At 37.6% G+C, this 27,158-nt stretch overlaps 1 protein-coding gene across 36 annotated transcripts in view; it reads left to right on the top strand.

Moving 5' to 3' along the window:
* WNK1 (WNK lysine deficient protein kinase 1) overlaps nt 1-27,158 on the top strand; it is a 158,869-nt gene that overhangs the window by 35,684 nt on the left and 96,027 nt on the right. For all 36 annotated transcript variants that reach the window (XM_054442626.2, XM_054442628.2, XM_054442631.2 and 33 more), the window contains exon 2: nt 25,588-25,760. In XM_054442626.2, the coding sequence (XP_054298601.1) occupies nt 25,588-25,760 (173 nt within the window). The remainder of the gene's footprint in view (nt 1-25,587; nt 25,761-27,158) is intronic.

Consider the following 27,158-nt stretch of genomic DNA (forward strand, 5'->3'; position numbering starts at 1 on the left):
TTTTAGTAAAATAATAATTCATAGTTATACTCTGCTAACCTGAGATCAACTTATGCACTAATGGACCATATTTCTAAAAGTTTGTGAGTTGTTTGTTGACTTAAGTGAAAAAGGCCTATAATGCCAGTACCGGAAATGATTGTTCCCAGAATAACTAGCAAAAGCTGATACCCAGACAGTATATCTGAAATATGTTACATATGAAAAATATATTTAAAAATGAAAGTGAGAGGACCAGGTGAGGTGGCTCACGCCTGTAATCCTAGCACTTTGGGAGGCCGAGGCAGGTGGATCACAAAGTCAGGTGTTTGAGACCAGCCTGGCCAAAATGGTGAAACTCCATCTCTACTAAGAATATAAAAATTAGCCGGGCGTGGTGGCAGGTGCCTGTAATCCCAGCTACGCAGGAGGCTGAGGGAGGAGAATTGCTTGAACCCAGGAGGCGGAGGTTGCAGTGAGCCGAGATCGTGCCACTGCACTCTAGTCTGGGTGACAGAGCAAGACTGTCTCGGGGGGGGGGGGGGGAAAAAGAAAGTGAGCAAACATCTGTTTGGTGCCAGTAATATTAATAGTTTAGACTTTAACCTTTGCTTATAACAGTTCTTGTGGGAAAGTTTGTTAGTTGGTTCTCAAATGTGAAGGCCACATGCTTCCTTCAATTAAGGCATAATAATGAAAGAACATACTGAGGCTACATTACATCTTTGTTGGTGAAATCAGGAGTAGAGGAAAGGGTAGAAACTAGAACAGATACAGACTGGGAAGTGGAGAGGTAAGATTCTTAGCCCATAATTTTGAGAGAAAGTAGTTTTTTGTTGATGGCACTAAACAGGGCTCCTGATTTATGATAAAGAATCATAAATTTGGTAAAAGTTACAGTCTGAAGTACAAAACCCCAATGATTTTCCATTCTAGTTCTTCAGTGAGAAGCTTAACAGTGTACTATGTATAGGTAGATAAGAATAAAGTAAAAGACAGAATTCTTTGCTGTTAAAATGAAAGAATAACTTTTACTTAGCATAGCATGGTACTATACTAATAAATGGTACACCCTGCTGGTCATAAAATTTAGCTTTTGTCCCCAGTTCTACCTGTATACCTGTACTATTAGTCCTTTGTTCTCTGTTCAGTGTCCTAGTAAAAACTGTGTGGTTATACTTCTTTTTTTTTTTTTTTTTTTTGAGACAGAGTCTCAGTCTGTCACTCAGACTGGAATGCAGTGATTCAATATTCACTGCAGCCTCGAACTCCTGGGCTCAAGCAGTCCTCCCACTGAGTAGCTGGGACTACAGGTGTATGCCACCAAACGCCAGGCTAAGTTTTTTAAAAAAACTTCTAGGCTGGGTGTGGTGGCTCACACCTGTAATCCCAGCACTTTGGGAGGCCGAGGTGGGCAGATCAACGAGGTCAGCAGTTCGAGACCAGCCTGGCCAACATGGTGAAACCCCATCTTTACTAAAAGTACAAAAATTAGCTGGGCGTGGTGGTGTGTGCCTGTCATCCCAGCTGCTCAGGAGACTGAGGCAGGAGAACCGCTTTAACCTGGGAGGCAGAGGTTGTGGTGAATCAAGATCGTGCCGTTGCACTCCAGCCTGGGTGACAGAGCAAGACTTGACATCTCAAAAATCAAAAACACAAAAAAACAAAAATAACGTTTCTAGAGATAGGGTCTCACTGTGTGTTGCCCAGGCTGGTCTTGAACTCCTGGCTTAACTTAGTTAAGTCTTTTTCAGTCAGCCAGCATTTTTTAGCCTCAACTCCTCTTCCCACCATACACACATACACTAGCACAGTTATTCAAGGAACATGTATTGAGGGTGTATACTCTGATTTTAGATGCTGCAGGGATCCAAAGGCTATTCTCTGCCTTTGAGTTGCAAATAATCTTTGTTAAAATGGAGTGAGAAAAATCCTGTAATAGAAATATTTTCTGTGATATTTCTGCCTTGATAAAGCATCTTCCGAAAGCACAGAGGTTTCAGGATGTTTTTATAATTTTTCATAGATGGTAAGGCAGTGTCAGATTGATTCAGTTATGTCATCAAATGTCTCTCTGCCATTCTCAGCATGTATTTCAGGCTAATACCCCTTATGGCCCTATTTTCAGCCATCACATGCATCCTGGACAGCATTCAGCAACAGAAGCAGCAATTTCTTTTACAATGCTTCATATCTTACTGGTCAGAGTTGTGGGTCACATGGCTTTGTCTAGATCAAATACTGAAAATGGAACTTCATGATTGGGTTAGGTCAGTTATGACTGTCTTGACAGGAGATGGGGCTTGCTTTTCCTCTAGTACAAGATAGGTACTTAAACCAAATAAAGGATTATGGTTAGCAAGGGTGGGGGGTGGGGGTTGGGAATGACCCAGTAGTAGACTGCCAACAGTGCCTGCTACTTAACTCACTCTTGCGAGATGGGGAAGTAAGATACTTAACACAGTCTTGAGGGTTGGGGCTATAGTAGAATAGAAGGAAACGACTTTTTGGAGAAAGTGATTTTTTTTATCTTTTCATATTTTTATTTTTTATTAAATTTTGTTTTTTACTTAGGGATGGGGTCTTGCTATGTTGACCAAGCTGATCTCAAACTCCTGGCCTCAAGCCATCCTGTCATCTCGGCCTCCCAAAATGGTGGGATTACAGGCATGAGTCACCATGCCCCATCTGGAGAAAGTGGTCTGTAAACTAAGTTTTGTGGACAAATGGAGATTATTAGGGAGAAAGACTTGTCCTTATCCTTCTGAGCCCTTGGTTGTCTATGGGTGCTGTTGCTTGTTTTCATTTTTAAGGATAGTAAACATACTTAACATTTCCCAAGGAATCTGTCTTGACCTGTGTATGTGTGTGTAAAAGCTGCATTGTGGACTTTTTGTAAAAGAAGATATAATAACCAGTTCAGTTGAATGCAACATGCTCTGTGAGATTAAGGGCTTACAAGAAACTGCTAATCACAGTTTTAAAAAGACAATCTTTTGATGTCTCATATCTTAGTGTTACTATGAGTTTATAGCCTGTTATTTTGTTTAGTGTTTACTCTGTCTTGCCTTTCTTTTTTCCTTCCTTCCTTTCCTTTTCTTTGTTTTCTTTTGGAAGGGAACTTAAGTACATCTTCTGGTTCTTTCTGCCTGATCTCTTCCTCTTAATTTTAGAAATGAAGATGTAGAAGTCCAAAGAGGATTTACTTGATCATTTGACTAGAAAAGCTAGGTTTAACCAGGTCTTCTATGGAAATGAATTATAGCTGTAGTGAAAAAATAAGGGAAATGTGCTATGTTTGGATTCTAGAGACAATTCTCTAGAATAGAAAATCTTCTAAACCCAAGACAGCTTGATATTTGAGAAAGGGGGTATAAAACCTTTTTTTAAGGATTGGCAGATCATAGTAAATATTGTGGATGTCATAGTTCCACAATATATAATGATTAAGTAACATACTTAGAATAGAAATCTAGAAATGTCAGTAACAGAATTTTACTGTTTCTCTCTCTCTCACCACACACACACACACACACAAAATTATGAACACATAATAAAGGACTTTCTTGTAACTAAGAAAAAGATAATTACTACATGAATAGAGAGGCCTATCTGGAAATTTTCATGTATATGCACAACATTTCAGTGATAACAGAGTGGCTGTTATAAATAATGATCATAAAGTGCTGTTATAAATTATATCATGTATGTGAAAATTATTTTTTTGTACAGTATGGTTCTTTATCTAAAACGTAGATCTTTGCTTTTCTATAATAACATTCGCTTCTAGGTTTCAGCTTATACTTGATGCAAGAGGTTCTTTGAGAGAGCTTCTTTTTAAAAAAAAAAAAACTACATTTCCTATTACATTTTATATCTAGCCTGCCACCCTAAGGTGGAAATCCGTTTTAGTTCATCAGGTATTTATTAATGGTTTCACTCTGTGAAAGATATTGAAGAGGGCAGATAAAATTGTCATTTACAGCTTACTGAGCACAGTACATTGTGCTTAAAATATATGACATTAATATAAATGATGCCCTTTCTTGATAATTTTTTTTGTCTCTAATCTTAAATTGGGGGATGATGTTTCTTTTTAGCCTTTTTATTTTTATACATATGGTTGTCCAAGAGTCATGTATTAACCCAGGTTTAGAACACATCATAATGTCACTGCCTCTACTTCCCAGGCTCCAATAGGGAATAGCAGTTTTATTCTACCCAGGTCCTATCACAGGGCACACAACAGATGAGGGGAATTGCAGGATTTCCCAGTACACCAAACTGTTGGTCGGCCTTCCTGCCTTTATTCCCCATGTAGACCTAAATACAGGAACTTCTTAATTATCTTGGTTATACCTAAACATTGCTACTCCCCTAAGCTAGCCCCGCAAAAGTGAGAGAGCTTGTCAAGGCAAAGTTTTTTGAAGGAAGAAGCCACATGAAATGGGAGAGGGAAATAATGTATACTGTGAGCTTAGGAAGAGCAAAGGTCTAAAGGTGAGAGAGAGCTTGGCACAGAACTACAGTAGTATATGTATTATTTCTGATTAATAAATGTTTCAATTTTTATGATACTGTTATTCTTTTTTTTTTTTTTGAGGCAGAGTCTCACTGTGTCGCCCAGGCTGGAGCGCAGTGGCGCAGTCTCGGCTCATTGCAGCCTCCGCATCCCGGCTTCAAGTGATTCTCCCTGCCTCAGCCTCCTGAGTAGCTGGGACTACAGGCACCCGCCACCATGCCCGGCTAATTTTTTTGTACTTTTAGTAGATATGGGGTTTCACCATGTTGGCCAGCCTGGTCTAGAACTCCTGACCTCGTGATCCGCCCACCTCAGCCTCCCAAAGTGCTGGGATTACAGGTGTGAGTCACCATACCCAGCGGATACTGTTATTCTTGTAATGAAAAAGCTTACAATGAGGAATACATTTACATTGTTTTGTTTAAGATTAAAGCCGTATAAAAAATTTACAGCAGAACTTGAAAGTTCCTTCTTGACCCTAACCTCCTTTATTCCTTTGCCCAGAGGCAACCATATATTTGTATGTATTTCCAATTCTTCATGCTTTTACACAAATATGTACTCACATTAAAAAATATATATATGTAAACATATTATTCTATGACTTTTTTTTTCTTTAACTCTAATTCATAGAGTTCTTATCAGGTCTAGTGAACTCAGGACAAGAGACACAACTTGGATATAAATACCTTTAAGCCTCTGTTTTCTTCATGTGTAAAATGAGGGTAATGACATCTATCTTTTAGTGTTATTACAAGGTTTAAATGAGACTACATATGGATACCTTAGCCTGGTAACTAAGTCACGGTAGCTGCTATTATTAATAAGCAAGGCTAACATACTTCTATATGATCCTCCTGTACCTAAGAAATAAACTTATAGCAATAGAGCACAATCAGCCAGCCATTTAATTTTAGAGAATAACATCTTCATGTGGCCTAGTAAAAATGACTGTTACCAAATAGTGGGCTTTTTATGATGAATGAATGAGTCAGACGTTTTCTCTGTAGTTTTTAGAATCATTGAGATACCAGATTCTTAGCTGTTTTATGGAAGAACTTTATAAAATAGAGTTTACTGAAGTTGGGTGACTAGAAAAGCCTATAAAGTTAAAAAGGAGAAAACGTGTTGGTTCTCCTAATTAATGTAAATTAAAACAAGGAGACTGCCTACAAGAGCTAAATAGTAAATTTAGGTCAAAACTAATGATAGTATTTCTTTTTTCAATTGGTAGTAAAACATTGGAAATAATTGTTCCAAATGAAAAGAGAGGTTGATAACAGTTTTCAAAAGGATCAGGATAATGGAGATTCATATTGGGTGACAGTATGGTTTTAGAACTATCTTCCCTGTTCTTCTTAAATGAAGTGAGCCGTTTCTTCTCACTATATGTATATTCTTGTCTGGCCCTGAGACAGAACACTGCATTAGAAGCACTATAGGTTTGACTAAATATGGCAGTTCTTAAATCTATATGATGATGGTTTGCATTATTTTATTGTTAACTTGCCATTTGCATTTTTATAAACAGCTTTATTGAGATAATTCACATACTATACAATTCACTTGGTTAAAATATACAATTCAGTGGTTTTTAAAGTATATTCAGAATTGTGCAACCATCACAGTACTAAATTTTAGAACATTTTAATCATCTCCTTCAAAAAAAAAGAAAACCCCGTTTCCCCTCAACTCTTCCGGTTGTGTGGATAACCACTAACCTACTTTGTCTCTAGATTTGCCTATTCTGGACATTTTATATAAGTGGAACCATATAATATGTGATCTCTTGTGACTGGCTTTTTTCACTTAGTGTAATGTTTTTAATGTTCATCCATGTTATAGCATGGATCAGCACTTCATTTTTATGGTTGAGTAATATTTGATTGTATGGAGATAACCATTGTGTTTATTCATCAGTTGATTGACATTTGTGGTGTTTCCCGTTTTGGGTTATTATGAATAATGCTGCTATAAATGTTCATTTATAAGGTTTTATATTAACATATACTTGAATTTCTCTTGAGCATATACTGAAGAGTGAAATTGCTGAGTCATATGGTAATCCTGTTGAACCTTTTAAGGAACTGCCAACCTGTTTTTTCAAGGTGACTGTACCATTTTACATTCTCTCCAGCAGCGAATGAGGGTTCCAATTTCTCTACATCCTCATCTGCACTAATAAGGTTAAGCATAATGTTAGCTGTGGGGTTTTCCTAGATGCCCTTTATCCAACTGAAGATGTTCCTTTTTCCTAGTTGGTTGAATTTTTTTTTTTTTAAATGAAAGTGTGTTGGACTTTGGTGCTTTTTCTGTGTCTGTGGAGATAATTGTATGGGCTTTGTACTCTATGGGGTGTACTACACTAATTTTTGGATGCTAAACCCTGCATTCCTGGGATAAATCCCATGTGGCCATGGGAAATAAACCTTTTTAGTTGCTGGATTTGGTTTGCTTGTATTTTGGTGAGGATTTTTGTGTTTGTATTAATAAGGAATATTGTTCTTTTAAAATATGTATTCATTTATTAGAGACAGTCTTGCTCTGGCATCTTGGCTGGTGTGTAGAGGCGCAATCATGGCTGACTGTAACCTCAAACTCCTGAGCTCAAGCAGTTCTCCCACCTCTGTCTCCCAAGTAGCTAAGACTATGGGTGCGTATCATCGTGCCTGGCTAATTTTTTTTTTTTAAATTGTGTAGAGATATGGTCTTGCTGTGTTGCCCAAGCTGGTCTTGTTCTAACCTCAAGTGATCCTCCTGTCTTGGCCTCCTGAAGAGCTAGGATTACGGTCATGAGCTACCATGCCTGGCCAAGATACTGTTCTTTAGTTTCCTTGTGATGTCTCTGTCTGGTGTTGGTGTTAGGTTAATACTGGCCTCATAGAATTCCTCTTATATTTTTTGGAAGAATTTGTGAAGAATTGATGTCAATTATTTAAGTGTTTTACAGAACTCATCAGTGAAGTGATCTGGGCTTGGGCTTTTCATTGTGGAAAGTTTGTTGAATTACTAATTCAGTCTCCTTTCTTGTTATAGGTCTATTCAGATTTTCTGTTTTGTTTGTTTTTTGTTTTTTTTTCTTGATTCAGTTTCTGATATGGTTTGGCTCTGTATCCCCCCACCCAAGTCTCACTTTGAATTGTAATAATCTCCATGTGTCAATGGCAGGGCCAGCTGGAGATAATTGAATCATGGGGGCCGTTTCCTCCATACTGTTCTCATGATAGTGAATAAGTCTCAGAGATCTGATGGTTTGATAAGGGGAAACTGTTTTGCTTGGTTGGTTCTCATTCTCTGTCTGCCACCATTGATGTAAGACATGACTTGCTCCTCCTTGCCTTCTGCCACAATTCTGAGGCCTCCCCAGCCATGCAGAACCGTGAGTTAAACCCAGTCTTGGACATGTCTTTATCAGCAGCATGGAAACCGACTAATACAGTTTCTATAGTTGGTGTCTTAGGAATTTCTTTCCATTTTATTTAGATCATCTACTCTCTTGCTATACAGTTTCTTGAAGTTTGCCCGTTATAATAGGCCATGTAAATGTAGTAGCTTTACTGATACTGTTGCTTACTGTTTTCTCTTTGTTCCTTTAAAGAAAAAAATTTTTATGCGTTAGGGGTCATTTAACATTTCTCTTTTTATCCATTGGCTTAACAAGTATCTTCTTTTCTCCTTCTTCTTTTTGAGACAGAGTCACACTCTGTCACCCAGGCCAGAGTGCACTGGTGCAAATCTCAGCTGACTGCAACCTCTGCCTCCCGGGTTCAAGTGACCTTCCCACCGCAGCCTCTCGAGTAGCCCTCCACCATGCCCAGCTAATTTTTGTATGCGTTTGTAGAGACAGGGTTTCACCATGTTGTCCAGGCTGGTCTTAAATTCCTGAGCTCAAGTGATCTGCCCTTCCTGGCCTCCCAAAGTGTTGGGATTACAGACGTGAGCCACCACTCCTGACCATGTATCTTATTTTAAATTTTTTAATGGTTGCTCTTGTGCTTATAATATACATTTTAAATTAATCTACCTTCAAATAATATTCTACCCTTCAAGATTAGTATAAGGACCTTGTAACAGTATATTCTTAATTCCTTTATTCCATCCGTTGTGCTACTTGTCATGTATTTTTCTGAAGTATAGGAACCAGAGAAATTATAAGGCAGAGGAGTAGGAAACACATACTTTCCTGTATTATGCAATAAGGAGCTTGATAATTGGAAAGGGAAAGGGAAATGAATATATGAGAAATTCAGAAAGAATATAATCAGAATTCTTAATGAAATTTGAAACCTCAGGTGATCCACCTGCCGTGGCCTCCCAAAGTGCTGGGATTACAGGCATGAGCCACTGCACCCAGCTGAAATCTCAAATTGAAGTTGAATGATCAATTTGGGGTAACTTAAATTTCTTTGTGGCTATAGACAGATCTATTTCAAGAAGTCTCCCTACCTAACCATTTTTCCTGCCCCTAAAAAACAAAACCAGAAAGTTCTGAGAATCATCCTAGACTTCTCTTCCTCCTTTATATCTTCATTTTCCATTTCTAATCAGCCACCTTGTCATCTTGATTCTCCCTCATCTGTACCAATATATCAACCAAAAATGATCTTCCTAAGTCTAATTACCCTTCTCTCTGTTCCACACCAATGCAAGCATGATCAATCTTATGAAGATGCAAATCTGATCACATCTTTTAAAATTTTCAGTGGTGCCCTATTCTCCACAGTATAAATTTTAATCTCCTTATTGTTATGTGAAGTTCTCAAGATTTTAGTGTTTATCCAATCTTCTCTCCTACCATCTCTTCTAAAATTATATAAACAATTCCCAGACTTTAAGTTTCTATACACATGCTGATTTTCATTTCCACACCGACGTTCTTCTTTTTGCATTCCTATTAAATTCATATTCATGAAAATATATAAATGTTTCTTTAAAGAATCCTCTCAGAAATTAATCTCTTTTTTGTCTCCTTGTTGTACTTATACGTTCTTCTCATAATGATTGTGTCATTCTTACTGTGATTACTGTGTTCTTTAAGGCTGTAGCTATTATTGTTGGATGGATATTGTGTGCAATAAAGATTGGCAGAATTTAACTAGAGCTCAGTAACATTTTTATGATTACCTTCTATATAAGAGAAACATCAGATTGTGGTTTTGAATCAGTATTGTAATGTAAAATTTCTTTATACCAATAAATTTAAGTTTTATGAAAAGGTAGATTTTGGGGGAATGTTAGATTTTTAAATGATCATAATAATAAAGGAGCAATCCTAATGATAGTATGGAAATTATCGGCGTTCAGTTGGTGTCAATTTCAACTTTAGGTATTCTACCTATGCCATCCTTTTATTTATTATTGCATCAAATGCACACAGGTTCTACTCTCTACTTTGTAAGATGACCATAATACTCTCACTCTCCTAAAATCACTATCTGGCCAGGCGGTGATGGCTCACACCTGTAATCCCAGCACTTTGGGAGGCCGAGGCAGGTGGATCACTTGAGGTCAAGAGTTCGAGACGAGCCTGGCCAACACCGTGAAACCCCATCTCTACTAAAAATACAAAAAAATTAGCTGGGCATGGTGGCGGGCGCCTGTAATCTCAGCTACTCAGGAGGCTGAGACAGGAGAATCGCTTGAACCCGGGAGGTGGAGGTTGCAGGTTGCAGTGAGCCGAGATGGCACCACTGCACTCCAGCCTGGGCGACAGAGTGAGACTCTGTCTCAAAAAAAAAAAAAAAAAATCGCTGTCTAACCTCTATTCTATGTATTTTACATTGTGAAGATGAGTAATATTAATATCTGCCTTCTGTGTTTTTAAAATGTCTAAAAGTTAAAATCAAGTGTGTCTGGCTGACATTTCTCTAAGGTAACTAGTTATGGATAGAGCTCCTTTTTGTACTTCCTTGTTCTGCTTACTGTTTTTCCTGTCATTTCAAATTGCCTTGGTTTTTTCTTATTGCATTTTCTTTTTTTTTTTTTTTTTGAGACGGACTCTGGCTCTGTCACCCAGGCTGGAGTACAGTGGCCCGATCTCGGCTCACTGCAAGCTCTGCCTCCCAGGTTCACACCATTCTCCTGCCTCAGCCTCCTGAGTAGCTGGGACTACAGGCACCCACCACCACGCCTGGCTAATTTTTTATATTTTTTAGTAGAGACGGGGTTTCACTGTGTTAGCCAGGATGGTATCAATCTCCTGACCTCATGATCTGCCCACCTTGGCCTCCCAAAGTGCTGGGATTACAGGCGTGAGCCACCGTGCCTGGCCTTATTGCATTTTCAAAGTTTTCATTTTCCCATCCAGTATATCGAGTCTTCTGCCTTCCTAGGGAATTCTTCAGACTTTTCTATCCTGCTAATCTGAACTTACTGCTTTCTGAGTATGCTGCATAACTGTCTTTTTTTTCCTTTGTGTTCCTCTTTTTAATAAATTATTTAAAAATCTATGAATACATATTTAAGTGTCTTGCTAGTAAGAAAATATGCATGTATAATAAACTTTGCCTCCACATATGAAAATACTTTTCCTTTTTAAAAAAATCTGGTTTTGTTTAGGATTCTGTTTATTTGATTTTCCTCCTTGACACTCGTGGTATTTCTCCCCATCTCCTAGATATTTTTTGGTTTTGGAAACTTCTCTTAATTTTTACTTTTTCTCTGCCATCTGTTGTACCGGGTTGTTAAATAGACCCCTGTAAATATGTTTTTCTATTTTGGGAAGTGTTCTAATTCTTGGATAATTTTCACTCGTTCATTTTTCTCTATTCTCTTTTTTGGGGGGGCATATATTTGTATGTTGGAATTCTTGTAACAACCTTCCCCCCTGTCCCCAACTACTTGCCTGACATTTTAGGTTGACATTATTTTTGCAAGCTTTCATTGAATTTTTGTTTTGGTGAGCATGTCTTTTTTGAGACAGAGTCTTGCTCTGTTGCCCAGGCTGGAGTGCAGTGGCGCAATTTCAGCTTACTGGAGCCTCAACCTCCTGGGCTCAAGCAATCCTCCCACCTCACCTCCTGAGTAGCTGAGACCTCAGGCATGCACCACCATGTCCGTCTAATTTTTGTATATTTTTTTTTTTTGTAGAGATGGGGTTTTACCCTGTTTCCCAGGCTGGCCATGAACTCCTGAGCTCAAGCAGTCTGGCCGCCTTGGCCTCCCAAAGTGCTGGGATTACACGCATGAGCCACCGCACCTGGCCTGCATGTCTTTCATTCTAAGAGTTTCTTTTGATTTTCTCACCTCTAATCATTTTCTCTTCTTGCTTTATATTACAGTATTTTTATGCCTTCTCTAAAGTAAAAGATTTCTTTTAAAATTATAAAAGTAGATTGGGCAGGGTGGCTTACACCTTGTAATCTCAGCATTTTAGGAGGCTGAAACAGGAGGATCGCTTGAGACCAAGAATTCAGGGCCAACCTGGGCAACATAGTGAGACCTTGCCGTTACAAAAAGTTTTTATTTATTTATTTTTTGAGACGGAATCTCGCTGTTGCCCAGGGTGGAGTGCAGTGGCACAATCTTGGCTTGTTGCAACCTCTGCCTCCTGGGTTCAAATTATTCTCCTGCCTTAGCCTCCCAAGTAGCTGGGATTACAGGTGCATGCCACCACACCTGGCTAATTTTTGTATTTTTAGTAGAGACGGGGTTTCACCATGTTGGCCAGGCTGTTCTCAAACTCCTGACCTCAAGTGATCCACCTGCCTCGGCCTCCCAAAGTGCTGGGATTACACCATGCTTGTCCTACAAAAATTTTTAAAGAAAATTAATTAGGCATAGTGGTGCGCACCCATAGTCCCAGGTACTTGGGAGGCTGAGATGGTAGGATTGCTTGAGCCTGGGAGGTTAAGGCTGCAATGGTCTAGGACTGGACTACTGCACTCCAGTCTGGGCAACAGAGTAAGACCCTGTGTCAAAAAAAAAAAAATTTTTAAACTGAATATTTATTTGGACTCAGAGAGGAAATGACAAAAAATTATAAAGTTAAAAGAAGTCATATCAAAAAATCACAAAATCCAGAAAAAACATTTATTAAGTACCAGACACATCCTACTTTTGCTTTTCCTTCATTTTTTGGCTTCATCTTCTTTGATCACCTTTTTATTTAGCAGTGAGTTTGTAATACATTATATATAGAAAATAAAAAGATCATATAGCTTTCCTCTAGCATTCAGGTTTTTTTGCTGTATGGGTGTCAATAATTTTTATTTTAATTGCCTGCTATAATTATTTTTTATTTTGGTAAAATATATAACTTAAAATTTACCATTTTAAAAAGTATATTCTATTTCCTGAATTTTTTGTTTCTCTGAGGCAATTTCCCCTTTTTGATGGGAAGAGTGTTCTATCTTTGTGAGTTCTCAAGTGTGATGATCTGTGGGCCTGCTGTTATTTAAGAATGAGGCTTACCATGAGGCAAACTCTGTATCTAGAGTTTGTATTTAGAGCTCATAGTAAGCCTCATTACTTGTTAATGGTCAGACTTCATTTTCAGGTGAATGGTCAGGGAACCCCCAAAATAACAGATGGTAACTGGTTTTGTTCTGGGATGTTAATTTGCACTCTAATGGCCCTACCAGTTGTTTTGATATCTTTAGAGTAGAACCTTAATTTCCTGCCTACCCAAGGGTAAGCATTGGGTGATCATTTTGCTGTGCGCACAGAAGGTAAGAGGCATTGATTAGTCTGTCCTACAGATTCTTCGTTTTTAAAAATCTCATGTCTCATTTCTGCTTTACTGGATCTCTCATTGTTTTTTGGAGGAAAGGTATTGGTTCCTTTCTCAGGTACCCTCCAACTATATTTTAGGCTGTTACTTCTTGGGCCAGAATTTTGTCATTTGTATCAGCTGATGGCTCCTCCTCTCTCATCCTCTTTATTGTTTGCATTTAATATTTTATTTCTGTAACTTTTTTGAGTTATGTTAATGGAATCTGGAGGGAAAGTAGGTAACAGTAAAGTAAGCTGTTTATACTGTCATTCTGAATTGTAAGCCCCTGCAGACTTCTTGAACGATATTAATGGATGCTGAATCACCTTTCAATATGGAGGGACAAGCTGTTCTTTGGTGTCACGTGTATCACTCTTTGGTTGTTTGCTTAGCAGCGTTGAAAACTGAGGAGGCAGAGGTGTATGTATATATTTGGTTCAGGATAGTATCTCACTAGCAACTCCCAATATAACCTTTTTTTATTTGTGTGTGTGTGTGTGCAGTGGCATGATCACACTCATTGCAGCCTCAACCTCCTGGGCTTAAGGGGTCCTCCCACCTCAGCCTACCCAGTAGCTGGGCTACAGCCATGTGCCACCATGCCTGACCTTTTTTTTTTTTTTTTTTTTAAGAGACAAGGTCTTGCTCTGTTGCCCAGGCTGGTCTCGAACTCCTGGCCTCAAGTGATCCTCCTGCCTTGGCCTCCCAAAGTGCTGGGATTATAGGCGTCAGCCATTGTGCCCAGCAAACCATTCCTATTTTCCCACTAAAATAATCATAAAATCAGGAATGAATGAAAGCTCCAATCATTACTACAAATGAAAATTGACAGATATAAAGACAGAACTCTGGGAGTAAGTGGTACTAATGATGAGGCAGATTGAATCAGAGAAATACTATGTAAATTTCAATTTGTACAATGTGTATTTACTTTGTTTTTTGAAATGATGACCACCAGGAGGAAAAATCTTTGTCTGTCCCCATTGTTTGTTCAGAAGTCAGACCTGGAGCCCCTGCTAACCAGAAGATTGAGCAGTCATCAACTTCCCCTCACAGTTTTTCTACATATAAGCATATTAGTAAAATTAGGGTGATGGGGAAGAGGGCTGTGGAAATGGGAAACTGATAATGTACATGTAGTATAATTGGGCATTATTATCCAAAATATGGTACATATACTTCTAGAAATAGTAGATATTTTAGGTTGTACGTGAATGAACGTTTTAAAGCCCCCAAATTTCTCTTAATAACTAACAGCAATACTAATTAGTTACGAGGATGCTAAAATAGGTAGTAAGTACCTGTTTTATGATGTTAAAAATATCAAGTAAATATTATAGCTGGTTATTAGTTTTGGCAAAACATTGTGAAAGTAGTAGACAAATGGCAGAAACTTGAGAAACATTTCCTCTAGATAAAAGCTTGCTAGAAACTGGCAATAGTACTGCTTTTTACACATATCACAGTTGTAAATATGAGAAGGGAGTTTGACTTCCACTTGTGTGTCAGACAGTGGGGTCGTAAACAGTAGGTTTGGAGGATCTATCCTTGTTCAATATAGAAGTTCTATTATGATTGATATGGAAATGACTTTGACTTATTGTTGAAGCCTTGATACTAAACAAATCTGATTTCGTTTGAATCTTTTTTTCCCTCTAGAAGTAAAAAAGGGCAATTAAAAAAAAACACCCTTTACTTAATTTTCAGTTTCTTCTTTGAATAACAAAGTTTGGAAGTGTAGGGGGTTGGAACTGATCTCTTGTCACAGAGTTTAAAGGTTAAGACTGGGGAATTATATTTGTTTCTAAATGAAAATGTTATGATTATACGTAAACTGAAACTACAGTGTGAAGATGGGCAGTAAATGAGATAGATATTTTTGAAGCAGCAACTGATTTTCTTTTTGTCAGACTCTGCAGCCAGCCTGAGGCCACAAATAAATGTAGTCAGAACTAGTTTCATAAAGTTAGATGGATATGTTCAATAAATAAGAACCATTTTCCATAGTATTCATATTTTGAACATGATGAACAAGATTTAGCCAAAAAATATGTGCATATTCTTATGACTCAGGGACATCACACAAAAAAAGAAAAAGAATAAAATTGAAAAAATTAATGTGTGTATTCTTTTTTCCCTGGATTGATAAGCAGCTTCTAAAAGTATTCTAATTCAAAGGTTAGTTTTATGTATTGTAAACCGTAGTTAGATAAATAATGGTTACTTTGAAAATCCACAGTAAATGCTGCTGATTTGACAAGGATATGTGTTTATTTAGTTATACTCTAAGGATGGCCTTCTCTGTTGGGGTACAAAATTAGTTCATTTTTAAAGATCAGAAACAAAATAGCAGGATTGAGCAATATAAGTACAGAAATAACATTTATATAAAAATCAAAGTGCAAAACAGTATAGTATACCATTCATGAATAAGTAATATGTTGTAAAACTATAAAAATATACAATAGTGTGATAAATACCATATTCCAGATAGTGGCTCTGGGGATGTGGAGAGAAGAATAGTGGTATTATTTCATAGAAAATAATCTAAGGCTGGGCGCGTGGCTCACGCCTGTAATCCCAGTGCTTTGGGAGGCCGAGGCGGGTGGATCACCTGAGGTCAGGAGTTCGAGACCAGCCTGGCCAACATAGTGAAACCCTGTCTACTCCCAGCTACTCAGAAGACTGAGGCAGGAGAATCACTTGAACCCAGGAAGCAGATGTTGCAGTGAGCCAAGATTGTGCCACTGCACTCCAGCCTGCGTGACAGAGTGAGACTCCATCTCAAAAAATAAAAATAATAAAAAAATATGGCAAAACATTAAGAAGTGACAAATATCAGAGGGACATATATATATTCCACATTTCTGTATGCTTGAAAACATTTATGTAAATTTTTCTAATGTGTACAGTGACTTTTTAAAAGTAATGTGCTAAAACCAATCCATTGAGTGGAATGACAATTGGATTAAATTATAACAACAATATTAATGCAGACAACTCTATTTTCTAGTTACACTTATCAAGAGGTTAGTATTGAATTATTTACTTGCTTTGCAAATGAGAAAATGTAAAATTTTAATCTTTTCTCTTATTTAAAGACCTAAGATGACCAATAGACACTTTTTCTCATGTACATCAAGTCCTTACCAAGTATAAGAAGCAGAACAGTATCTGTATCTCCGAAGCTCTCCGTGTACTTCTCCCTAGTAACATCTCCCTGCCTCCCCTGTCCTGAATTTTACATTTCATTTTATTGTCTTAAGTGCCAAGGGCAAGGTTTGTCAAAATCAAGTAATGTTCAGCCTTTTTGGTAGTGAAATATACATAACATAAATTTACCATTGTAACCATTTACAAGTAACTTAGAAGTATACAATTTTGTGGCATTAGGCACATTCAAATTCAAAATGTTGTGCAATTACTGTCATCCATATCTAGAACCTTTTCAGCATCCCAAACCGAATTTTTTTTTTTTTTTTTTTTTTTGGAGACAGAGTCTTGCTCTGTTGCCCCAGCTGGAGTGCAATGGCGCGATCTCGGCTCACTGCAACCTGTGCGTCCCAGGTTCAAGCGATTCTCCTGCCTCACCCTCCCGAGTAGCTGGGATTACAGGCTCCCGCTGCCATGCCCAGCTAATTTTTGTATTTTTAGTAGAGGCGGGGTTTCACCATGTTGACCATGCTGGTCTCAAACTCCTTACCTCAGGTGATCCACCTGCCTTGGCCTCCCAAAGTGTTGGGATTACAGGTGTGAGCCACCGTGCCCAGCCCCAAACCGAAACTCTTAGCTCTTAAAAACTGAGTCCTCATTGTCCCCTTTCCCTGGTCCCTGGTAACCTTTTTTCTACTTTCTGTCTCTATGAATTTGCATATTCTAGATGTACCTCATATAAGTAGACTCAGACATTATTTATCCTTTTGTGTCTGGCTTATTTTACCTAGCATAATGTTCTCAAGGTTCATTTGAGTTGTACCACGTGTCAAAATTTCATTCCTTTTTAATATTAAATAATATTCCTTTATATGTATATATTTTGTTTTCTGTTCATTTGTTGATGGACTCTTGGGTCATTGTACCCTTTGACTATTGTAAAAAATGCTGCTGTTAACATTGGTGTTCATGTATCTGTTGGAGTGCCTGCTTTCAGTTTCTCGGGGCGTATACTTAGAAGAGAAGTTGCTGAATTGTATGGTAATTCTGTGTTCAACTTTTTGAGGAACTATGATGCTCTTTTCCACACTGTCTATACCATTTTACAATCACAGCAGTGCATGAGGATTTCACTTTGTCCACATCCTTGCCAACACTTTTTTGCTTCCCCACCGGCCCTATTTTTTGGGGGGGGCGGGTAATAGCCATCCTGATTGGTGTGAAGTGGTGTCTTACTGCTAGACATGTTTTAAAGGAAAAAAGGACAGTTCTTTAATGTGACTTAAATTGTTAAAACATTGTATGTGTAAATGGAAAAAATACATATACGCTCCTTGTGACTTACGATCTTACACAGCTATAACAGCAAAACCAATTTTTAATTTAAGTGCTAATTAAAACCTACTAAAATTAATGTTTTTGACAGTGTAAACCAAATTGTGGCTGTCTTCCTTTATAAATAACTTACTCTTATGTGAGAGTATCTATTTCAGTTACAAATTATAACTGCAGAAACTTCAACTGGTAAAAGAATTCAGAGTATATAGTTACAGAGGTTTGCTGACATTAGGACGTGCCAAACTACCTATAGTCAAAATTAATTAACAAAATTAATGATTAATGTATCAAACTTATAAACTGTCATTTAGGTTATCATTTGGTTGCTAATATTATTTGAAAAGCAAACTGCATAATGAAGTCTTGTGGTCACCTACATGAGCCACAATATACATATATTTATTTTTAATTAATTGTCTTAAGTTAGAACCCAAAATTCTTTTTTCTGAAATTTAAAGAAGGAAAAAAAAATTCTTTTTGCCACCTCTGATAATATCGATAGTCCAAAATTAAGAAAATGCGAACTTCTCCTGATGACTTCTTCAACAGCCTATTTCAGTCTGTGAAACATATTCAGGAATACATATGGGAGAATAAATCAATGTGAATGGGGTAGCTGCCATAAAAATAATGTTCTTAATTTGTGTAATTATTTTCAGTTTTCAAAGCACACTTACAATATGTTGAATCCTCAAAATAATTCTTAGCTATTCAGGAAAGATGGTGTTTTCATTTTACAAGCAAGGAAACTAAAACTCATGGCAGTTACTTTAGAAATAGGAGTGCAAAAGAAGAAATAAGCGTGGCATGTGAGAATAACAAGAGTCCTTATCTGTAGTGGGTTGTTTTTGGAAAGTATTGAGAAATAAGCTGAATCCAAGTGACTTTGGAATTTGGATTTGATGTAATGGAGTATTTTCCAAACTTGCTGGTCATAAGAAATCCCTTCCTTGGAGACTGGGGGCCAGGGTCCTAGAATCCTTTCTTAACAAGTGCCCCTGCTGAAGATTCTTATACTTAAGCAAAATTGGTTAATTATGCATTTACTATTTTTGAGCAAGGAGCTTGGTGTCATAAAAATAGTGTCTGGGGGAATATCTTTATCTAAAGAGTAGGTTGAAAAATAAAGAGAGTCATCAGGCAATGTTTATTTTGATATGACGTAGTTGTGGCTTTTATTAGTTTGCGACCATGGAAATGAGATATGAGGAATCATGGAATTATAGAGATTGCCTGGGAAGACAAAGGGAAATAGGGAATGAGTGATTTGTGGAGAGACTTTATAGGCTTGGACATATATTGAGTCTTTGCTCATAAAATGTCCCGTAGATATTTGGAAATCTAATTTGAATTCCAGAATTAGTAAAACATTACACTTAAGTCAGACCTTGCCAGGCATGAAGATATTGTATATTCTTATGTACATTCTCAATATCGTATATTCTCAATATAAAACTCAGTTGCAGGTTGCATTTGTTGTAGAAATTCTGCTTTCAGGTTTTGTTTTTCCTGACTCTTCAAATCTTCTCGCTGGGCTTCTGGGCTAGATCTCCCTGTAAATTTGAAATAGTTATTCCTTATTCCCCAAGTAAGTATGGAAAAGAGGGGCAGAAAGGTTAAGGTTGAGTTGATAAGGAGAAGACCCTTGTGGCAGGGGGGTGGGGGGGGTGGGGGGAAGGTAGTACACGGTATTTAAAGTTAACAAGAGCTGGGTGTGGTGGTTAACGCCTGTAATCCCAGCACTTTGGGAGGCCAAGGCAGAGAATCACTTGAGGCCAGGAATTCTAGACCAGCCTGGGCAACAGAGTGAGACCCTGTCTCTTATTTTTTTTTTTTTTTCCTGAAATTAATGAGTCCTCCCTCTTTTGCTTTTATTTCTTTAAGTGAAAGCCACATCAGGCACACTGAAAACCTAACTCTTTGTTTTTATGTACTGGGCTTATTTTTTTTCTTGATTTCTTTCCTGAACAAAATGAAACAATTCTTTGAGATGCTTGTCTTTGTGATGTGCACAACCACTTTTGCTTTCCTGTGGTGGCAGATTCTTACAGGATGACCCACTCAGTTTCAGTGCTAATAACTCCATTTGAGCTTTTCAGTTCTGTTTTGTTGGTTTCCCCTTTGGCAAACCCTCATTACCCTATTCAAAAAACTTTGGGAACTGTTTCTTCCGCATTTGCTGCAGAGTAACATTTGTCTCTGAAGTGTAAGATTTCCTTCCAGTAGGGAGCAATAATTTTTCTATTTTTATTCTCATTCACATTTATCTTTCCTTTTTCTCCCCTTCTCAGCCTTCTTGCTTTCTTCAGGAAGATCTCCTGCAAGACCTCACCTCAAGTAGTTTGAGTTTAACCCTGTTAGCTGCTTTCACATTCAAATCAATTTAATCTACTTTAATAAAAAAACTTTAAAAATTCATGTGAATGACGAGGTATTGTTCTAAGTTTTGCTATGCAATAGATACTGTAAGTCACTTAGTGAAAGTAGTTTGCCTTTTTTTTCCTTTTTTCTTTTGGAGACGGGGTTTTGCTATGTTGTAGGCTGGTCTCAAGCTCCTGGCCTCAAGCAGTTCTTCTGCCCCAGCCTCCCAAAGTATTATAGGTGTGAGCCGCCATTATAGGATTATAGGTGTGATTATAGGTGTGAGCCGCCATGCCCAGCCCTAGTTTGCCATTTTCTGTTTTATTTATTAATGTATTTTTATTTATTGCCTTTTCCCACATGTTCTAAGCCATTTTCTAATAGAACTAAATGTGTTTTTTTCTTTTTGTGGTTCAGCTATTATATGTATCTGCTACTTTTAGCATTAACATAAAGCTTCCTGTATATGCCAAGTCCCAGGTATTTTGGAATCCCATGTGGCTTTTGTGCCCTCCAAAGAGGGGCAGAGAGAACCTCTTAGACCCTAACTTTTACATACTCTTGGCCCACATTTGGGGATTAAGTGAAGGGTACCTAATGAACAGAACCTATGCATTCGTATACATCTGGCTTGAGAAAACTGTATCTCTCTTTTTTTTTTTTTTTTTTTTGAGAAGGAATTCCGCTCTTGTTGCCTAGGCTGGAGTGCAATGGCGAGATATTGACTCACTGCAATCTCTGCTTCCCAGGTTCAAGCGATTCTCTGGCCTCAGCCTCCCGAGTACCTCGGATTACAGGCGCCTGCCACCACACCCAGCTAATTTTTGTATTTTTAGTAGAAATGGGGTTTCACCATCTTGGCCAGTCTGGTCTTGAACTCCTGACCTCAGGTGATCTGCCCACCTTGGCCTCCCAAAGTGCTGGGATTACAGGCATGAGCCACTGCACCTGGCCTCCTATCTCTCTTATAAGTAGACTTTTCTTCTTGCTTCTTTGAAACAGAAACTTTTTGTAAATAAGTAAAGTGTATAAAGGTGAGCCATATTGGGAAGAAGGGACTGATAGAGGAGTTAGAACAACCAGGTAACCAGATTTTTTTTTCCTGTTCTTTTGAAAAAAAAAAAAAAAATTTTTTTTTTTTTTTTGGTCTTTCTGAAACTGGTACTATTTCGGAATGATAGGTAAAAGTCTCCATGGAGAAGCAGGGGATGTGATGCCATGTTTACCTGCCCCTCCCCCCCATAATTATCATATCTTTTCACCTATTGAGGAAAGTTGGGCTCACATAGACTCTCTTCTTTATGGGATAGACCCCAAGTTTCATCTCTAAGAGTACCAGACTGGGAGGTCATAAAGAAATCTGCAGCAGGAATTTAATCTGTAGATTTGGCCACATAAAATGCAGGTGTAATTTTTATATTATACTTCAAAACACCTTGAAAGCCATGTTAGTCTTTTTGCTATCTTTAACAGTTAAGAATTTTTGCATGAGAATTATTATTTTGTTTCTAGTAGTAGTTTTTCCAACCTTTCCCAGGCCTTCAATCTCTAATTCTGAAGTTTTTAAGAAGAGTTAGTTACCTACAGTTAATACTTCTGTCATCTTTGAATTGCTGTTATACCATATAGGCCTATGAGAGTTGCCAGACTTAAATAATTATTTATATGCTTAATTTCTTTTAACATACAGAATAATTCTTTAAAAAATTTTTTTCTCTGTAAACTGTAACTGAAACCCATGCTGCCCTGGAAAGCAGTGTTACAAACTGCTGTACCCTCTGCCTGAAGACAAGTTTTTATTTCTTTATCCTAATACCCAACAACAATTAGTATCACTTTAAAGGATGAAATAGAGGCCGGGCACGGTGGCTCACATCTGTCATCCCAGCACTTTGGGTGGCTGAGGTGGGCAGATCACAAAGTCAGGAGTCCCAGACCAGCCTGACCAACATGGTGAAACCCCATCTCTACTAAAAATACAAAAATTAACCAGGTGTGGTGGCACACGCCTGTAATCCCAGCTATTCAGGAGGCTGAGGCAGAATTGCCTGAACCCGGGAGGCGGAGGTTGCAGTGAGCCGAGATTGCGTCACTGCACTCCAGCCTGTGTGACAGAGCAAGACTCCGTCTCAAAAAAAAAGATGAAATAGATGCCCATGTCTGCTAAGTCAGTGTGGTGCAGAAAATGATAAGGAGGGAGTATTCCAATATTGACCTAAAATATTTTAATCAAGAATTCCAGACACTTTTCTCCACCCATATTTTGATATGTAGACTTATCATATGTGGTCTTAATTTAGCAGTAAAATTTTGAATATTGCACATATATAATACTAGAGAAATTTAAATGTTAATAAGACTTGAGGACCAGATAATTTTGGGGATACAGTTATTAGCTGTGAAGTAAAAATTTCAAGTTTAATGAATGAAAACCAGTCTCACTGCTTCATTAGCACAATTGGTTTGGAAGGTTTGCTTCTGGGCGAATAAAGTGAACAGTAGCAAAGGATGGGATTGCTACTTTAAAAATACTAAAATATGAGGGTAAAGAGAGATGTCTGTCAGAGGATGTTTAAAATGAAATAGCTTCTTAAAAGCAAGGGACGGAAGATGTGCAAATGGTTATGAGGTCATTGTACTAAACATTAGCATTTTGCTTCTCACTCCAGAAGAAATTACATCAGTGGATAATCTACTGAGCACTGTAATTTGGGTAGTACTGAGATGAACAATTGTTTTAGTTGTTGCCTGACCCCCACCCCACCCCCAGTAGCCTGGAACTGTGCATGTTATGAAGAGGTCATGTGACACTGATCCTTGGTTTTGCTCACTTATCCTGTCAGAACAACTTAATGTAGATGGAAAGAAATGAACGAAATGAATAGAATGGGTTAGCTGTATCAGCTTTAGTTTATATTGAAGGTAATGAATGCTGCAATTGGGATAGTATAATATATTAAGGCCCCAGGAATATCTAGCTCCATAATGGTGAAGAGAAGGTTCTAAAAAGCAACAGTGGCTAATCCATTCTAAGTCTCACTTGACGTTTTAATGCTACTTTTTGATACGGTCTTTTAAAATTTTATCATTGTATTCATGATAATTTGATTGACAGTTGGTAATATTTAAACAATATATGGTTCCTCTTATTTTACCTTCAGCTGTAATTTAGTATAAAGTTCCTATTTCTTTTCAATAATTATTATATAATAACAAACATGGATCTTCTGAGAAGAAAATTATTTTAGAAGTTTTGCAAAATATTTAGGGTTTGTTTGTTGTCAATGAAACATGAGCTTTGAACCAAATCTTCATTTGTCTCTTAGTTCTGTTTTTCATGTGAATTTGAGGGAGATAATAAAATTTTGTGAGTCAGTTCATCTCACAACATTTTTCTGAGAATTAAATGAAGTAAAGCAGCCAACTAGTAAATAGCAAATACTTGGCAAAAATTATTTTTAAAACCCCAGGTGTTCCTTCTGATCTGTGTCTTACGTTAGTTTTGATCTACTTTATTATTGTCTTAAAGTCTTTTGAGTGCTAAAATAATGTACTTCTCTAAGATATTTTATGAAATGTTCCTAGATTAAAAAAAAACAAGATTTAGTTATAGATGGAACAAGTAGACAAATTATTGAAAGAAGCCCCAAATTATTTGTTTAGGTTTCCCCCATTTCCTGCTTTGTTGATGATAATCTGTTGTCATGCAACTGTATTTCTAACTTCAAACATTAAGCAGGGGTTCTCAGATCCCTTAAAATAAATAATACTTTTCAGAAAGGATAAAAACACTTAGATATATAAAGTAGCCTGTATTTATAGTATAGATGTCTTCTGGGCAAATTAGAGATAAAATAATCTAAATATTTCTATGGAATTTTTAGATTGCCATTCAGTGTATTCTCAAGGAAAATTAAATATGGATTTTTGATGGCAAGGAAGTCCCCCCTGTTTTTTTCCCTCTATGCTTTGCTATAAATAAGTAGTTGGCAGCTTTTTTACAATAAGCTTTTACAAACCATTTTTAAAAATCAAAAGCTGTGACCTTTGCAAGTTGATCATTCTGTATGGGTTGTATTGGACTTAACTGAGACTCAGAGGCCCAATTTCAATTCTCATTTTTCTTTTAAGTCACAGGAATTTTTTATCCTTGGGGAAATGCTAACTGCTTATTAAGGACACACACGCACTTTTAAAGGGGTATTGAGGGGAAAAGACATTTATGGAATTCATTCAACAAATGGCTGTTGAACAAGTCACTATGCTAGGTTGTCAGGTGCTAAAGATAGAACACAAAAAGGTATTTTGTCACTGCCTTTTCATGACAAAATAAAGCCTCTGAGGGCTTATTTGATGGGGGATAAGAGTCAATATAATGTTGCCTGTGATTAAGTGTTATGTAAGAGGCATGTACATAGTATCCATTGGTTTTGATGCTATTGGGCAGAGTAGAAACAGGAGTAGTAACTTGGTTTCCTTTTATTACATTCCTCATTGGGTACTTTTGGTGACAAAGTGAGAACCTTAAGGTTCAATTAATACTTGATGTAATAACTGAAGAGAAAAATTAATGAACAAGAAGGTAGATCAGAAAACATTGCCCAGAAAGTAGCATACAGAAGGAAATGGAAAATGAGAGAGAAATTAAAGGATATTAAGGATAAAGTTATACACATACTCACACACATTTAAAAATTGTTTAAAAAGGAAAGAAGAGTTGAAAGGGGAGAAAAAGAGAATGAGAGGAGACAGTGTTTAGAGAGATAATAACTGAGAATTTTCCTGACTTGAAGACAAATACTTGAGTGTTTAAGTTATTGCTTAAAAGAAAAAAAAAAAATAGGCTTCATGCAGTGGCTCACACCTGTAATCCCAGGCTTTGGGTGCCAAAGTAGGAGGATCACCAGAAGTTCAAGACCAGCCAGTGCATCATAGCAAGACCTCATCTCTACAAAAAATTAAAAAATTAGCCGGGCAAGGTGGCACATGCCTGTAGTCCTAGCTACGCTGGAGGCTGAGGTGGGAGGATCCCTTGAGCCCAGGATTTGAGGCTGCAGTGGGCTATGATAGCACCGCTGCATTCCAGCCTTGGTCACAGAGTGAGTTTCTGTGTTTTAAACAAACAAAAATAAAAACAATGTTTTGGTTAAAGATAGATTGATTTTAATCAAGGCAAAGATAGAACTGGAATTTATATTTAGGTCTTTCTGCCTCCAAAGCCTATGTTCATTTCCTGACATTAAATTGCATGTCTAGCAATTGATGACTTATGTTGGATATGGAAAGTTAACTGCGCCTTACAAAAATGAGACTATATCTGAGTTACACATTAACAGTAAAAATACTAAAATGATCTCAAGCATGAATTTATATAATCCAAATCTATCATTTATAACTTAAGCATTTGCATTTTTTAAACACCATCGATCATGATTTAGTAATGTTTAAGTATCTAAGATTAACTGTCTGATTTGGTGTTTTATCATTTTAAACCACATTCTGTTTTGGTTTTTGATTTTAGGATCGAAAATTAACAAAGTCTGAGAGGCAGAGATTTAAAGAAGAAGCTGAAATGTTAAAAGGTCTTCAGCATCCCAATATTGTTAGATTTTATGATTCCTGGGAATCCACAGTAAAAGGAAAGAAGTGCATTGTTTTGGTGACTGAACTTATGACATCTGGAACACTTAAAACGTAAGTTCATCAATATTACAAAAGCTGACCAAGAAGTATGAGAGAATTTGATTTTTTAAATTTCAGGTCTACCAGTTTTACTTTTGTTGTCCAGCCTACTAATAAGGGAACAATCCTTCCAACTGTTACTGTATTAGCATATTTCCTTGCCCACAAAGTCCTCTGGTATATAAAGTGATTTGATAATTATTTCTTGGTAAGTATTGAAATGAGAAGTTATGGCCTAGCGTGGTGGCTCACACCTGTAATCCCAGCACTTTGGGAGGCCGGGGCAGGTGGATCACCTGAGGCCAGGAGTTCGAGACCAGCCTGGCCAACATGGTGAAACCGCGTCTCTACTAAAATTAGCCGGGCGTGGTGGTGTGCACCTGTAATCCCAGCTACTCGGGAGGCTGAGGCAGGAGAATCGCTTGAACTCAGGAGGCAGAGGTTGCAGTAAGCCGAGATCACCCCACTGCATTCCAGCCTAGGTGACAGAGTGAGACTCTGTCTCAAAAAAAAAAAAAAAAAAAAAGAAAAAAGAAAAAAAAAATTGAGTGGCTAAGGAATCAGAAATCAAATGTCAAGGTAGTCCCCTAGTGGTTAAAATGAGATTAAGGTTTATTGAGAAACTACCTATTTTTTTCATTTGTATTGTGCTTTGCTATATCCCTGCAACTTTTATATCAGATGCAGATTATATTGTGACAGTTATCACTTAAAAAATACTTTTAGTTCCATTTCCCATAACATCAGAAATTAATCCCCAAATAGCTAGTTCTTTCATTCCTTTCACGGAAATAGGTTTAATGCAGAAATTTCCTGTTACTTATTGTAAAGTGCTTTTGGTAAGAGTTGGAGTATGCCTTTGTAATCCCAGGTTTCTTAGAGCAGCAGTCCCCAACCTTTTTGGCATCAGGGATTGGTTTCATGGAAGACAGTTTTTCCATGAACTGGTGCAGGGGTTGGGGCTGGGGAAGTTTGGAATGATTCAAGCACATTACATTTATTGTGCACTTTATTTCTATTATTATTACATTAAAATATATAATGAAATAGTTATACAACTCACCATAATGTAGAATCAGTGGGAGCCCTGAGCTTGTTTTCCTGCAACTAAGCTGTCCCATCTGGGGGTGATGGGAGACAGGGCAGATCATCAGGCATTAGATTCTCATAAAGAACACTCAACCTAGCTCCCTCACGTGCACAGTTCACGGGAGGGTTCATGGTCCCATGAGAATCTAATGCTGCCGACAGGAGCCAGAGCTCAGGTGGTAATTCGAGCAATGAGGGAGTGGCTGTAAATACAGATGAAGCTTTGCTTGCTCGCCTGCCACTCACCTCCTGCTGTGTGGCCAGGTTCCTAAAAGGCCATGGACTGGTATCAATTTGTGGCCCAGTGGTTGGGGACCCCTG

Source organism: Pongo pygmaeus, chromosome 10, assembly GCF_028885625.2.
Source record: "Pongo pygmaeus isolate AG05252 chromosome 10, NHGRI_mPonPyg2-v2.0_pri, whole genome shotgun sequence".
Classification (NCBI taxonomy): domain Eukaryota; kingdom Metazoa; phylum Chordata; class Mammalia; order Primates; family Hominidae; genus Pongo; species Pongo pygmaeus.